This window comes from Sturnira hondurensis, unplaced genomic scaffold (genome assembly GCF_014824575.4).
Source record: "Sturnira hondurensis isolate 20B ecotype Veracruz unplaced genomic scaffold, ASM1482457v3 Scaffold0006413, whole genome shotgun sequence".
NCBI classification, from domain to species: domain Eukaryota; kingdom Metazoa; phylum Chordata; class Mammalia; order Chiroptera; family Phyllostomidae; genus Sturnira; species Sturnira hondurensis.
Window position 1 is genome coordinate 43300458 of NW_028079044.1, and position 15425 is coordinate 43315882.

A 15425-nucleotide genomic window follows, 5' to 3' on the forward strand; every position below is an offset into this window, starting at 1 on the left:
TACAAAAGAAAAAAAAGGAAAATGCAGGAATGTAACCAGTAAAATTTTCTCCATGCTTTCTCCAATCCCACTCTCCTGAGAGGGGTTTCAATTTTCCTTTTGTATTTTCTCCTGAGCATTTGCAAACACACACCCCCCCCCCCATAAAAATGCTCTACTTCTCTCCCTGAGAGCCAGCACACACTTCGTTCAGCAGGTCGCCTTCTTTCTCAACGACCTATCACTGGCGTCCTTCTAGAGCAGGACGTCACCGTCATCCTCACTGTGCAATCCATCGGGTGGGTCAGCGTTTTGACTAGTCCCTGATATCGAAGTTCTTGCCATTTCTTCGCCCCTGTGAACAATGCCCCAGTAAACAGTGTTTTGTAAACATATACTTACAAACTGTTCAGTTATTTTTAAAGGATAGAATTCTCGTGAAAATTTGAATTAAATTACATAGACATTTAAACGTTGACAGGTGCTGTAAAGTCGCCTCTGAAACATTCTGACAATGTACCTGCTCAAAGAACGGAGAATAGTGACTTCTTCCCCAGCCTGGACACCCATCACACCTTTTTAATGTTTTTATTGTTGTTCAAGTACAGTCATCTCCGTTTCCCCCGACCACTCCCCTCGCCCCAGCCATCCCCACTTCCCACCCTTGATCCTACCCTCCTTTGGTTTTGTCCACGTGTCCTTTATAGATTTTTAATAGATGAAAATGATATTGCACTTAAGTTATCTCTGATTAAGGCAATATCTCATTTCTCCAAGTTTCAAAGCCATTTATATCTCTTCAACTGTATTCATAATTTTTACCATTTTCCTATTGAACACATTTTTAACTCCATTCCTCAAAATGACTCTTCAGTTCTTTTTACAGTTTAAAAAAATATGGAGACACAGCCCAGTATTGAGTCTAAGATATTTGCTTTACAAACAAATTTTCAGGTACCTTTGGTGTGTGTTAAATTTGTAAGATGAAGGAAGGCCGATTTATTATTTGTTTGTTGATATAAACTTGAACAGCAATCATAATAGGTATGTACTGAAAGAAACTGGAAAAATGAACATTTATCCCTCCTGTGGGGTCGAGGCATCATTTTTTTCCCAGATAAGGAAAAAAAATCTCATTTTGTTGCTTAGAGAAGTTGGTGCATCATTGCTTAATCTTAAATGACAAATCTTGGTTCTGTGAGTTCATCAACTTTGCCATTGTATTGCAAGGATTATATTTATAAATCTCAGGAATTATATAAATGAATTTCTCCTAAGTAGGTTTCAAAATTGTTCTCTTCTAGTGCCTTTGTCTCTGAAGCAGAGAAAAAGCCCAAGATGTTGAACCAAACTACTTTAGATAAGAAACGACTCACGCTCTGTTGGCAGGAGCTGGTATGTGCAAATCTATTTATACTTTGAAGAGAATTGAAATGTGCTTTAAAAATAACCCTCAGGGATAAGGCATAGGTCAGAGGCTACCTGAGGAGAAGGTTTTCAAGGTCATACATCTGTGTGACGTAGATGCATAAGTAAGAAGGAAATACGACCTGCAAAGGAACTAGCATTTATTGAATGTTTACAAGAGCAAGCTGGAAGCCCACCAGTCCTGCGTCCTATTCTGCTGGATTTCCCCTTGTTCATTTTCTTGATATTTGCATTTTGTCAAAGGCTGTAAACTCTTTTCACTTTCACTCTTTCACTCTTTCACTTCTGTCTCATAAGCTGAGAGAGCAAAAACAACAACCAAGCAAATAACTATGCTTCCTCTTCTTGGTTTCCGCCCATTAAGAAAAAAGTTGTAAGCAAAGTTGTAAACGTTTACAGTGGAATAGGATTCAGCCATAAAAAGAGAATGAAATCTTGCCATCTGCAACAACATGGACCTATAGGGTATTATGTTCAGGTAAATAAGTCAGACAGAGAAATACAAATGCCAGATCGTTTCACTTCCATGTGAAATCTAAAAAGCAAAATAAATGAAGAAGCGGAACAAAAACAGGCTCATAGATGCAGAGAACATTTGGTGGGGCGGGGAGGTGAATGCAAGGTGAAGGGATTAAGAATTACACACTGGTAGTTACAGAACAGTCACAGGGATATAAAGCACAGCATAAAGAATGTAGTTAATAATATTGTAATAGCTTTCCATGGTGCCAGGTGGGTACCAGACTTATTGGGGGTAATCATAAGTTATATAAATGTCTTATCATAGGGTTGTACACCTGAAACTGATATAAAATTGTACATCAGCTATAATTTTAAAATACAAAGTACTTTTTTAAGTTGTAAGGACTTCTTGAGAACAGGGCTCTAGCACGTACCCATCTCTGTCACGGAGACCCTGCAAGGTGCGGGTGCCTTATGGGTGCTCAGTCCCTGCTGAGTAAGGGATGACTGAGAAATGCCAGACCAAGTCAGACCCTGGCTTATCTTACCTCCTGGACTCAGTCCAGCAATGGCCCCAAGGGACAGTTTATAGGAGGTCATGGTAATTCTGCAAAGAAAAATTACTCAGTGTCTGACTCACTAGGAATAGTTTAAAGATGTGAGTTGTATCCAGAGAGATTCAATGATTTTTTAAAGGTCACAGCTAGTTGCTCATCATCTAGAGACTCAAACTCAAGTCTCAAAACTCCTGGTCCATCCTTCTTTCCAGAAAAATAGTGGAGGTTTGTGCACTCATTTTCTGTGCTATAGGCAGGCCCGTCCCCACCGTAGAGAGGATCTGCCTCCAGGCCAGTTCTTCAGCACTGTGACTGCCCTCCTTGCCTTGTCAGCGTCATCCCTACCCATCGCCCATATGGCCCTGTTGTCTTCTCAGCACCCGACAGTCGGCCTGAGCAAGTTCATGGTTTCGCTGTCTCTGTCATGGCCCAGCCCTCCCTGCTCCTCTCCAGACCTGTATTTCCAGCCTCCCAATGGACGTGCCCCCTGCTTGTCTCAGAGCAGCTCACACTCAAAAATGCACATGTTGTACTCATGCCCCACCACCTAACCTGGCCCCCCATCCTGTACTGGCCCGCTACACTTGTTGCTCCAAATAGAAGCCTAAGAATTCACTTGGAATCCTTTCCTCTCGCCCTAAACAGTCAGTTTGACCCCAGGCCCTGTTGATTCTGTCCCTTAAGGGCTCTGGAGCTTCTCCCACTTCTTCATCCCCAGAATCACTGCCCAGAGTGCGTGCCTCTGTGTCTCCATCATGGACTTCTGTGATTGTCTTGATTTAACCCCTCTTCCTAGCCACAACCACAGCGGCTTTCTAAAATGCAAACCTGACCAGGTCACGGTTGTTTTAAAGAAACACCGGTGATCCTAATCATTCACAGGACAATGTCCACATTTCTCAGAGGGACAGGGCTGTCCGCTCTCTTGTTCTAACCTAGCATCCCAGCCTTAGCTCCCATTACTCTCCTTCCACGCATCTATGCTTCTGCCATTTTGAACCCTCAATTATTAGGTGATGTCTTATGTAATTGTTCTCTCTGTCTGATCCATCCTTTTTCTTCTTATCAATGTATTGCCTAGTTGGCTCACTTAACAGACATTTATTTTAACACCTGCCATGTGCCAGGAGCCCCGCTAGATTCGGAGAATGCCTGGTTAAGAACTAGTGATGTTTACACTTTAGTGGGGGAGACAGAGATAAACCGGTAAGTGATAGATAAAGAAAATGATTAGAGGTCATGATAGTGAAGGAAATGTTTAAAGGTGCTGTGATGCCAGGGTGACATTTAAGTTCAGGCAAGAGAGAGGAAACCAGCTGTGCAGAGCCTAGGAGGAACATCTGTGGAAGAGGAAGCTGCACACCCGTCTGGAAGAATGAACCACGCTCGCTCGCACGTTTCAGGGCCACCCGGGGGCACATTGAGTGAAGCCCTGCGGGAGAAAGCAGGGACTGGGCAGGGCCAGCTCGCACAGGGCCTTTGAAATCCCTGTGAAGTGTTTGAGACTTTTCCCTAAGTGCATAAATGTGGGCTGAGCCAACGAATCAGAGTAAACACTTTCAGATGTTATTCACTCATTCATACTGAGCTCCTTGGCAGAATTTCTCAAACGATGCTGCCTTGGTCTGAAAGCGTCCACCAGGCCTCTAGGAAGAGGTGGTGAGAAGCATAACTAAGACTTGGACTCTGGGCTCAGCTGGGGGTCAACTCCAGCTCGCCTCTCAGAGATGCATTACTCTATGTCCTGGCTGTAGAATGGGAATACAAGTACCTACTCTCACTACTAAGGTAGCTGTGGTTGCCAGGAGAATTAGTATAGAAGTTAGAACATTGCCCAGCCCAGAATAAGAGCTTAATACATTTTAGCTGCTGTTAGTATAGTTGTTGCTAGTATCAGAAAAGCTAGATTTGGGCCTTGTCTGCCAGAGCTGTTCATGGGACCCTGACAAACTTCTGACTCTTCTGGGACTCAGCTTCTCATCTGTCTGAGGAAAGTGAGATGATGTTCATGGTCTCTACATTCCTCTGAATTTTGTATTAAATGGGGCAGCATGCTCAGTGGGGGGCCCTGAAAGAGCCCCCGTGAGTGGCTCAGTGTGGAACTCATGCAACCTTCAGGATTCCCCAGCAACAGGGCCATGCCTGTTGTCCAGATTTCTAGAAAGATCTGTACTGATTCTTGTCTTGTTTCAGGACGCGATGGCCAAGAAGGCCAAGGGGATCATTCAGCAGCAGAAGAAAAAGTTATCACTCGATGAAATGATCCATGAAGCCCAAAATTTTGTGGAAAAAATTCGGTTTCTTGTGGACGAGGTAACCAACTCGAACAGCAATCCTCATGTGGAAGATCAGGCCAGATGTCTTCCTGGTGGCGTCGGAATGTTGATAAGGATGAGAGACAGAACAGTGTTGTCTCCCGAAACCCTGCAGAGCTGACCAGGCACCGTTAGTTTAGGGGTGAAAAATGAGATTTTAAAATTAAGCCAACTAGCTACAGCTTTATTGATTTTAAAAAAATGAAACTTGACTATTCAGCAGAAATAAAAAGCATGTTCCTTAATGGACTCAAGAAAAGTCAAAATTAGCACAGGATCCTTGATAAGTTTTCAACAGAAGATTTAAACTCGTGGCCAGTAAAGGTTCAGTCAGCTTCTCATTTGTAAGTTAGTTGTAACTAGTGTCTTCCGGGGGTTTCTAGAATGATCTAAAAAGGATATTTGCTTCTGTCAGACACGGGGTTTTGTGTGGGAAGGTTGCAGGAAGAGATACAGGTTTACTGCTTCTGTTGTTCTCAAAAGTTGTATTTCTTGTAAATCAACCATTGTCTGCAGGCGTAATAAACGGTGAGACAGGCAGTCATTCTAGCAGATGCAGGGACTTCAGTAGACACCCAGAAGGCTCAAAGCAGGCACCAGGGCTTCAGGTCTGTGACTGACTAGCCCTGTGGCCAGGAAAATGTTTGCTTCCATGTCGGGGGAGAAGGGATACCCCAGGAGGATGCCAGTTACACCAGCGTGTCAGGGGTTTCGAACCACAGAGGAATCGCTTCCAGCCGAGCCATGCTGCTGCCTAGTCTAGGACACCGAACTTCCCTTCTGTTTCAGTAGCGATGCGGGTTCAGAAATGCACATTTCAAACTCTCATATCATAATAGGCCTCTTGGCAGGGATCTCTGCAATTCCTGTGTTGACTAGCTCAATTCCAAAACATAATTTTCTGTACAATTTAATCAAGTTTTTCCTGAATAACCATTTAAAATGGAGCTAAAATGCTTGCAATTCTATTTTAGGTATAAAGTCCATGTGGAATTGTTTTCCCTTCCGAGAGCAAATAGAAAGACATTCATAGAATTTTTTAATTTGAATGTTCTGGAAATGTTACCTGGTTCTTAGGAGTCCCAATGCTTGAAGCTAAAACACTATTATAAGATTGGGGGGAAAAATCCATGGGAAGGTATAGAAAATGTCTGTTTTACAGATGGAGAAAAGCAGGCCACTAAAGATGCCAAACCTTTGGTCCAATTTGCATATCATTAAAGTACAGTGAGCAGTGCGGCGAACAGGGTTTACATGCACTGCTAATTCACGATCTAAAGCTTTCTCTTTTCAAAGAAGCTACATTTCACTGCTTGATTGCAGAGATATTTTAGGATCAGAGAACTCTGGGCATGGGCTTGTTAACCCCCAGCCTATCAGATCCATTCCCCTCCATCCCTGCAGCCACAACACACCATCCCTGACGTCTTCCTCTGGATGCTCAGCAACAACAAGAGGGTAGCATACGCCCGCATCGCCTCCAAAGACCTGCTCTACTCCCCCGTCGGGGAGCAGAGGGGCAAATACTGTGGAACCATCAAAACTCATTTCCTCAAAGTAAGTCTGCACTATTTTTGACTCAAAGATGGGGGTTTTCCTGGTTTGCTCAGCATTCTTGGTATTCATATCTCTGACTCTTCCCCAAGGGTCTCAAAGGTCTAAGGAATACAATTTAATCCATAACAGAATGCCAGGCTTAATACTTATTAGCTGTGTGACCTTCAGTAAGTTATTATACTTAGCATTTCTTCATATCCTGTTCTTCAATCAAATGGAGCTGGTGTCGAGAATTAAGTGGACTGCATACAAAGCACACAGCGTGCACATCACCCAGAGCTGTCACCCAGGGACCACGGGCATTCAGACAAATGGGCATCCCATATCTGGAGGATGTCCCTAGATCCTGTCTCCTTCGTACCCAGCAAAGTGTCCGGGGCTCCGCGTGCTGTTTTCTGTCATGCGTGTGAAACGATCTTAACGATTCTGCCCCTGTAATGACTTGTAACTGAAAAAGGACGTTTTTACCCAAGTTACTCACCACATCAGGATTTTTCTTCCACTTGCTCCATCCAAGAAATTCTGAGGTCACAAGAAACATTTATCTGTCTCAGAAATAGCAAATCGTTTTAGAAGGCTCTGTGCTAAAAATACTAGAAAATCAGTGACCCGTTGCTCGCCTCCTAAATATTTTGATGTATCCTGGCATTATTTAAAATGAGAACAAACAACAAATACAGCCAGAGGCTACCTGACTGGCTTCATTATCTGTATTTTGCTTCCACCATCGGGATGGTCTCGGGTGACAGCTTTGTAAACTCTGTTGAATTCAATTGTACGGACAGGATGACGCAGCTCAATAAGATGACTCAGCAGAACTATCTTTAGTCCTGCTTTGATCATCCTCCCAGGCCTTTAACTCCCTTCCTGCTGGTGCCCTGGGCGCTCTTCTCCTCACTAAACCGGTAAATCTGAAAGAAAGGAAGAGCCCCGCCAGGCAGACAAAGTCTTCGCCCACCTGCCACTCGCCCCCGTGTCTTCGCTGGGCCTCAGGAGGTGCAGTAAGACAAAGGAGGTAAATCTAGAACCTCCAGGCCGGCGGTTTCTCAAAGGAGATTCCAGGGAACAACTGGCCTTCAAGTGGCTCCGTAAACATGCCTTGTTCAGGCCCCTCTGGGAGGTCGTGGTTGAGTCTGCCCCTTGAATGCCACTCATGAAGGCTCTGAGAAGTCCTGCAGTCGCTTCAACTCTGACAGCCCAGGCTTGCTGATCTGATTCGTCTGGGATAGCTATGTGTGCATTTTAGGAAGCCACCATTCTTAGGGGCCCAGTCTGGGGAATATGAGTCTAGAGGAAACGAAGGTGCCTCATCTAAAGGAGTGTGGCTGAGGAACGATAAATCTGTAACAGCCACCAGGATCTGATGGTCCCTGGGTCCATGGTCTTTCTTGTTCTCTAATTTAAATATACTCACAATGCCACTAACAATGCTGAAACAGAATTCGTTGAGCTCAGCCCAGGGCACCATCCCAGAGTTATCCCCCTTCTGTCTCATACCCACAGTGCCCCTAGTGGCCAAAGGGCAGGAAAGGCCATCCATTCATTACTAAAAGGAAACTTCCATTCACTTAGAGCCCAGCCAGAAGGTGATGCTCAGCCTTCCTTTCCTTTTCTTCTGGAGTCTCCTCTCCAAGCCAGTTTACCCGACGCTACCTCCAGAGGCCCCTTCTCATTCTCGCCCCCCATTCCTCTCCTGTCTTCTGCTCCACACCCCTGGGTCAGTCTCTCCTTCTCAGGCCTCCAGTTTTCCATCCAGCTCTCTAGGACGCAGAGAAAGTGAAACCACCACAAGACAGACAACCCTTTCTCTTACTAATACCGATGGACCAACTTCAACATCTTTCTCTCCCTTTTCTGACTGGCCAGGGTTTCTCTTTCTTTTAAGCCAGCTGGCATTCACCAGCACCCCAAAGGAGGTGGGCGGGGCATGGGAGAGGTGAAGACTTGAGCCTTCTGTCTCATGCAATTTTTATACATGGGCGGTCACAGGTTTTCAAGGCTCATTTGCATTCTTTAATTGTTTTTCTCACTTTTTACCCCTGCTTCACCAGGCTGTTCTCAACAATGTTGCTGGGGCTGGACAGTGGCTCCCGAGAGAGAGGAGAGTGGGGAAGTGGAGGGGCAGGGAAGACACGCCCAGGCTAGAAATGCCTGTGAAGTTAAAAATACTGCTACTATTATTATTAGGAAAAAAAGTAGACAAATCGACAGATATTTACTGAGCTCTTTCTGGGTGCCAAGCCCCTTTCAGGCACTGGGGACAACACTGTGAGCCAACCAAATTTCTACAGTGTCTACAAACGACAGAGGGGTTGCTTTTATTACAGCAAAATAACCTTAGGTTCTCCATAAATATTTGCTTTATTAAACAAGTGCTCAATGCATCTTAGCTATTATTATTATTATTATTACTATTATTATTAAAGTGATGAACTGGGAATTATTTGTCTTATAAATTTGAGAGTTGTAAGCTACAGAGTGGTTGTCTCTACCGACAACAGAATGACCACTTTTGCTGTTTGTAAGCTGGATAAAGAATGCATCCCGTTTGCCCTGGCTGGTGTAGCTCAGTGGATTGAGCATGGGCCTGTGAAGCAAAGGATCGAGGTTCGATTCCCAGTCAGGGCACATGCCTGGGTTGCAGGCCAGTTCCCAGCAGGGGACACACCAGAGGCAACCACAAATTCATATTTCTCTCACTTTCTCCTTCCCTTCCCCTCTCTCTGAAAATAAATACATAAAATATTTTTTAAAAAAGAATGCACCCCATTCCCTAGAGAATTAAATCCAAACTCCTCCACATAACCAGCAGGTTTCCTCAGCCTCGTCTGGGTCATCGTCCGTCCCAGGTCTTTCTTTTCTGAAAGCTCGTAGCAAAGCCATCCCTGGCACAGAGTGAGTGCTCACTGAACATCAGCCCGTATTACACTGTGAGCTTCTGCCTCCATGCCTTTGTCCTGCGCTTTCCTCTTCCTGGGGGGCCTTCTCCGCTGGTCCAGCTCCATGATACTGACTCAAGCCCAGCGAAATATGTGAGTCTTAAAGAAAGGATGGAAGCATCTACTGCTACTTTTCTGCTCCTGTAGCACTTTCTCTCTTACACTTGACTTTGCATTTGAGGAAGTGAATGCAAGCTGGCCTCCTTGTCTAGACTCGAGCTCTTGGAGGGAGGCTAGGGCTGTGTCTGGGTCTTTGTGATGCCCTCCTGACTCCACTCCGTCAGCAGTTCCTAGGGGCACTTGTAGTAGTTGCTGAACTGAGTTGCTCAAAATCCACTTAAGGAATGCACAGAGCAAGACAAGAAGGTGGACAACTATGCCCAATTTTGGACTCAGGGGCCCTCTGTGGGTGCCTGGGAAAAGTCAGAGCAAGTTGTAGCCTCTTGTAGCAGGACTTTGTGATTCTCCATGGGAAAGAAGTGATGTAAAAAAAGAGGACAGTACTGGTTGGAAATCCTTAGAAATACTAAGAAAAGGCTCTTAGAAGGGTCAAAAAAATCTGCAGAGGTTGCATCCTCAGAGTGAAGGCCTTGCCAGCAACCCTGAATGCAGCCCGATCTGGAGCCTGGGTCTCCTTAGAGGGGATGGAGAGTCTCCTAATCCTGGTGATGGGGAAGGGAATTAGAAGCCCCCCTGGGTGAGGAAGGGGGGCAGGAATGGGAGGTGTTAGTCTGGAAGAGAGAACATGGACGGGCAGGCAGGTTCCTTCAAGCACCTGGAGGCCTGATCTGTGAAAGAAGCAGCTGAGTCCTTCTGAATGGAGCAAAGAGGTAGAGGTGTGGCTGGAGCTCTGGGCACCTGGAGGGTCTGGGAAGACAGATTCCAGCTCCGTGTGGAAAGAGGCAGGCAGTCAGTAGGGGTTCAAAGTGCAGGGTGTAGGTCTGAAATCATCTCTCTTGGGTTTGAGTCCTGGCTCCGTCACTCAAAGGCTGAGTGTTCTTTGGGAACTTATCTAACCTCTCTGAGCAATAGGGACAATAACCATACCTATTGATTAGATTTACATGACCCAAGGCTCAGAAGTGCTTAACACAGTGCCTGTTGAGGCTTCAGGCCCCACTGCACCTTAATCCGCCCCCGGAACTGTGCATTGTGGCAACTGGGGTCTTTGGTCTCGTTTTGTTATAAGATGAGCTCCTGAGAACTGCTCTCTGAATACCCCCTGGGCATGTCCCTACGTATCCAGGAAGGACCTCGTTTCCCAAAGAGCAAGGCCCACGCTCAGCTCTTATTAACACGGTGGGCTTCCTTGCGACCTTTCCGCAGCTTCCTGGAAAACGGTCTGCTGGCTGGTCGGTGCAAGCGAAAGTCGACGTGTACCTGTGGCTGGGCTCCACCAGACACTCTGGCGCCATTCTGGACAACTTGCCAGCAGGCTATGAAGCAGAAATGTCACCCACAGTGGCCGGCTCCGGTCATCTTCCAGCCTGCCTGGTCTACCAAGGTACAAGGCCCGAAGGGGAAAGCGGGTCTTAGGTATCTCCGGTTAGCTCCTGAGAAAACAGGGAGGAAGGGGACATGCATGTGTTATTTGTGCCTTATCTTAAGATCAACTTATTTGCTTTCCTTTAATATAGATTCTAAGTTTTCTTCCTCACCTTCCATGTCTGATCTAAAACAATGAAGTCAAGTCATTTAACACAGCTGAAATGAACATCGATATTTTTCTGTTAATGGAGAGAGAGCAACTGGTCTTTCTCTGTAGGCAGACTATATGGGTCAAGTTTGAATTTTAAGCAAAAGGTGTGTTTTATATAAATGCCAATGAGTCCTTGTATTGGTGTGACCTGTAGAACCGAAGCAGATTTCTCCCCGTTCACGGCACTGGGGTTTTGGTCTGTCAACAGTGGGCATTTACATTCCCTCGTAAGGACCCAGTGGAAACTGGTATCAGTGAGGTCTCTCATGTTTCTCTAGCTTGTTTCTTGGCTTGATTGCTTTAAAATTTTTTTTAAATTCTCACCCAAAAATATGTTCACTAATTTTAGAGAGAGAAGAAGGGGGAGAGAGAGAAATATCAATGTGAGAGATAAACATTGATTGTTGTCTCCTGTACATACCCCAGCTGGGGATAAAGCCTGCAACCTAGGTATGTGCCCTGACTGGGAATTGAACCCGCAACCTTTTGGTGTATGGGGCGATGCTCCAACCAACTGAGCCACCCAGCCAGGGTTTGGCTTGGCTGCCTTTAGAAATTCAGATTGCTTTATGTAATCCTTTCTCCTTTGTAGATATTTTCTATGAATGCCATCATGCTTACATTTCCATATAATTTTAAATTTTGTTATAAGTATTAGTTGCGTTTTGCTTCTGTTTCCAAACTGATTCGATTTGCAGCATCTCTTGCCACGGAGTTCAGGTAGCATAGAGCAGTTCTGCCTTCGTGTCGCCTGAAGCCCAGTTTTAAATCGAGCCAACGTTGGGAACCTGGGAGACCTGTCGGCACACCCAGGCCTTCCTGGGTCACAGAAGGCTCCTCCGATGTTGAGTGACCTTGACTGCCAGGGGAATCTTGGGGGCCCAGTAGTTAGAGAAGAAAAGCTTCTGGAGATGGCAACTTTCTTACACACACACCAGTGCAAACAGAAGAATGACTAGGAATTAAAATGTGGTATTTTTGGAAGAAAAGGAGATTTTGGAACCTGACAGAAATGAAGTCCAGGCTCTGGCACTTTTTAGCTTTGTAGACTTGGAAAAGTATTTTAGCCTTTTGGTGAGGCTTTTCGCTCATTTACCAGATGGAGATCATTATATGTATCTCACAGGGTTGTTATGGAGATCAAACCCCACAGTGAAGCACCAAGGAGAGTGCCTGGCTCCCAAGTGTCCATGAACATGGCCTCTTTGCTGCCTCCAATTCGGCCTCCGGCGCTGGTGGTGCTGTGGTCTCCTTTGCCCGTCTCTGGATAAACCCACAGACTCACTGTGCACATGGACACCCACGAGCACTTACTGTTCCTAAAAGCCTACTAATGCCTGCGCTTTCCCCTGTCTGCCCACAGACCGGCATATCTTTCAGCTGAGAGCGCACATGTACCAAGCCCGGGGCCTTATCGCGGCCGACAGCAACGGACTTTCAGACCCATTTGCCAAGGTCACGTTCCTTTCCCACTGCCAGACCACAAAGGTAACCAGGGAAGCCCGCCTGCTTTCTTCCTGCGTCCCACAGCTGATCCATAGCAGACCCCAGGAAAGAAAAAGCATGGGCCCGTCGCAAGTTCCCGTGTCTCTCTCTGGGTGTGTATGTGTTTCAGACTCAAAACCTCAGGTGCAAGGAAGGACGAACATGGGGTCTGTTGTTCAAGTGTGATCCATTGTCCTGAAGCGAGGAGAGCAAGTTACTCAGACAAAGGAAGGGCGGCAGGAAAAGCAGGACCTGGCTCCTAGAGCTCCTCCTACTGAAGTGCCAGGAGCAAGGTCAAGTTTCGTGGGGGGTAGACAAACAGGAGAACAGCACCCAGACGCCCCGCACAGGCTTGCGATCCAGTCTCACTGAGGGGTCCTGGTGGGGAGGAATTTTTCTAGCTTTGAGGTCAGGAAGCCTGGACTTGGCACTACAACTTCGTGCTTACCAGCTGGGGCACTTGCATCCTCTCAGCATCCCTGCCATTCGGTGTCTCGCTCTTCTGCCAAGTACAACTTCCTGATGGATGCTGTAAGGCCTGATGGAGATGGATGGAGACCCGTTTCCTCTGGGCTTTCTCCCCCTTCTGTACCCTGAGTGCTGAAATGTGAAAAGGGTTCCTAATCGGTGCGGTCCACTAGGCTTTCTCATTCAATCATATCCTCTAGGATTTACTCTGTTCTCTGCAGGTGCCCTGTTCTGAGAGAGGGAAGGTCCCTAAAGAGTTTGCCCATCTCTGAGAGGGAAGACAGAGGACACAGCTGATAAGTGGAAGTTTCATTCTAGCTCGTCTACTTTCTAGCTGCATTTACTCACCAAACCTTGGTCTGTCATCTTAAAGTAGGGCTGTTGTGAAGAATAAAAAAGTTAAGGGAGTGAATGATTGATGAATGGTGGCCATTAGGTAGGTTGATGTTAGAGGGCTGGCATTCCTTTCCAAAGTGAGGCCCGTCATCTGGGTGACGGGTCAGACCACGTTTTGATTTACGACGTGCAGACCGTGATCATAGGGGAACCAGCACCGAGTGCACTTCACCAGCTCCGGCCGGTGTCTGCTCTGCACCGGGCCCCAGGCTGGGGCTCGGGGGAGCTGGGGGACCAGCCCCTGCTCCCAAGGAGTATGTGGTCTGGGCGTGAGACAGGCAGGCCTCCACACAGGTGAGTCAGCTACTCTGTGATGAACCCTGTAGTGCTGGGCCTCCAAGGGGCACAGAAGGGAGAGCCTGGCTCTGTCTGGAAGGGGAGACAAGAGAGACCTCGGAAGGAAGGCGACTCCACTCCCAGTGAATGAGCGTGAAACCCGGAAGAGTGCAGACTACTTCCTCCTTTCTGTCTTGAGAGGCAGCACATCAAGTGCAGTGATTAAAAGTCTAGACGCTGGAGCCACGTTGCCTGGGTTCATATTGATGGGCAAACCCTTTATGGAGTTTCCCTCTCTCAGAACAGGGCACCCGCAGAGAACAGAGTAAATCCCAGAGGATACAATTTTGTTAGAAACAAGTACCTTAGTGAACCAAGACTGACACATAGTAGGTGTTCAGCAAATGTTTACTCCTTTATAAAAGAGTGTTGTTGGGGCGGAGTGGGGTAGGCCATAAACACTGAGCACCTACAGTGTTGCAGGTACTTAATATGCTTTGTCTCGAACAATGGTTATAACAACTCCACAAGGTAGGTGCCAACCCCATTTAAATGAGGAACACCGTGGGTGAGAGAGGCTGAATCACCTGCCCGAGTTGAATGTAAGGCACCCATGAAACCAGTGTCCCAGAGGTACCTGAGGTTAAAGCCACACCCTGTCCAATTTCCTCAGTCCATTTTTAAAGGTTTAGCTAAATGGAACTACAATCTCCCAAATAATGTCATGTAACATGATTATAATGAATAACTCCTTAAGGAAGCTCTAAAGAAAAAAAGCTAGTGGTGGACACCTTGGCAGAAAAGTGGAAGAATATATTGTTGTTTGAGTGAGGTGTGTGGTACCTCTTGAAGGTAGCCACGGTCCTTTTACTCATGGAAACAACTCTGAGGGTAAGCCAATGCCCTCCCATTCATTCATGTACATCATAGGTCCTGAATAAGTATGTGCTGAATGAATGAATGAATGCATGCTGACCTCTGGAATCTTATCAAGTGGCATTTATAGCCCGAAGTGCCAAGGAAGATATCAAAATATTTCTGCAGGAAAGATACTGTAAGGATCATAAATTGCTTTGGTATCACACTGTATGGGTGAATGCTGAAAAATAGATCACATTTCCATTTTTAAAAGCAAGATGAAGACACGTGGTTCTTTGTGATGTCAGTCACTGACACAGGCTAGCTTTGTGCTGCAACTCCCTGGCTCCTGTTTATAGGCTGCATGAAATGATTCTTTGTCCAGAAAGTTAAGATTTTTGTCTGAAAGGTTATGTCACAAATGTTACTGTGTTTGAGGCATAAAATATCCCATGAGCAGAAAAACAACAAAAGAAGGAAATTGTGAAATGCACACTCTATTTATGACTCAGATAAAGAAGGGCAATGAAAAACCCCTTCGTGACCAAGGTGCCAATGATTCATGCTGTGTCTAGAGATGCATTTGATGTAAAATTCTAAGGTGACCATTTTACCTGGGCTTTGGAAGCTGGGTAGTTAATCCAGGCCAGATCTCTCTCTGATCCCTCCTGGAGTGAATGATGAGAAGCAAAGGTGCCGTTCAGAGGTGGTGTGGAAATTCCCCAGGACCCAGCAGTCACTCTGCCGTGTTCACTGTGAAATCACCCACTTGCTCAGGCAGCCTGGAAAAAAGGAAGATACAGCTGTAGCCTCTTCCCAGGAGTGGCCTCGCATGACTAGGGGGCAGTTTCTGTCTGGGTGCAGAATCCAGCCATTTGTAGAACCGTCTTAGCCCTTCCTTAGCTCTCTGAAGCTCGTGTGTTCCTGAACATCCAACTGAACAGAGTGGAGGATGCAAACCCGACTACAACCCCCCTTCTGAAGGTACCACTTGAAAGGCCCGGCA

General features: G+C 46.2%; 1 protein-coding gene across 1 annotated transcript in view; it reads left to right on the forward strand.

Moving 5' to 3' along the window:
* Positions 1 to 15425, forward strand: part of FER1L6 (fer-1 like family member 6) — a 104516-nt gene that overhangs the window by 37760 nt on the left and 51331 nt on the right. Inside the window, exons 16-20 of the mRNA XM_037048486.1 lie at positions 1284 to 1374; positions 4620 to 4739; positions 6146 to 6298; positions 10564 to 10741; positions 12300 to 12424. Of these exons, the coding sequence (XP_036904381.1) occupies positions 1284 to 1374; positions 4620 to 4739; positions 6146 to 6298; positions 10564 to 10741; positions 12300 to 12424 (667 nt within the window). The remainder of the gene's footprint in view (positions 1 to 1283; positions 1375 to 4619; positions 4740 to 6145; positions 6299 to 10563; positions 10742 to 12299; positions 12425 to 15425) is intronic.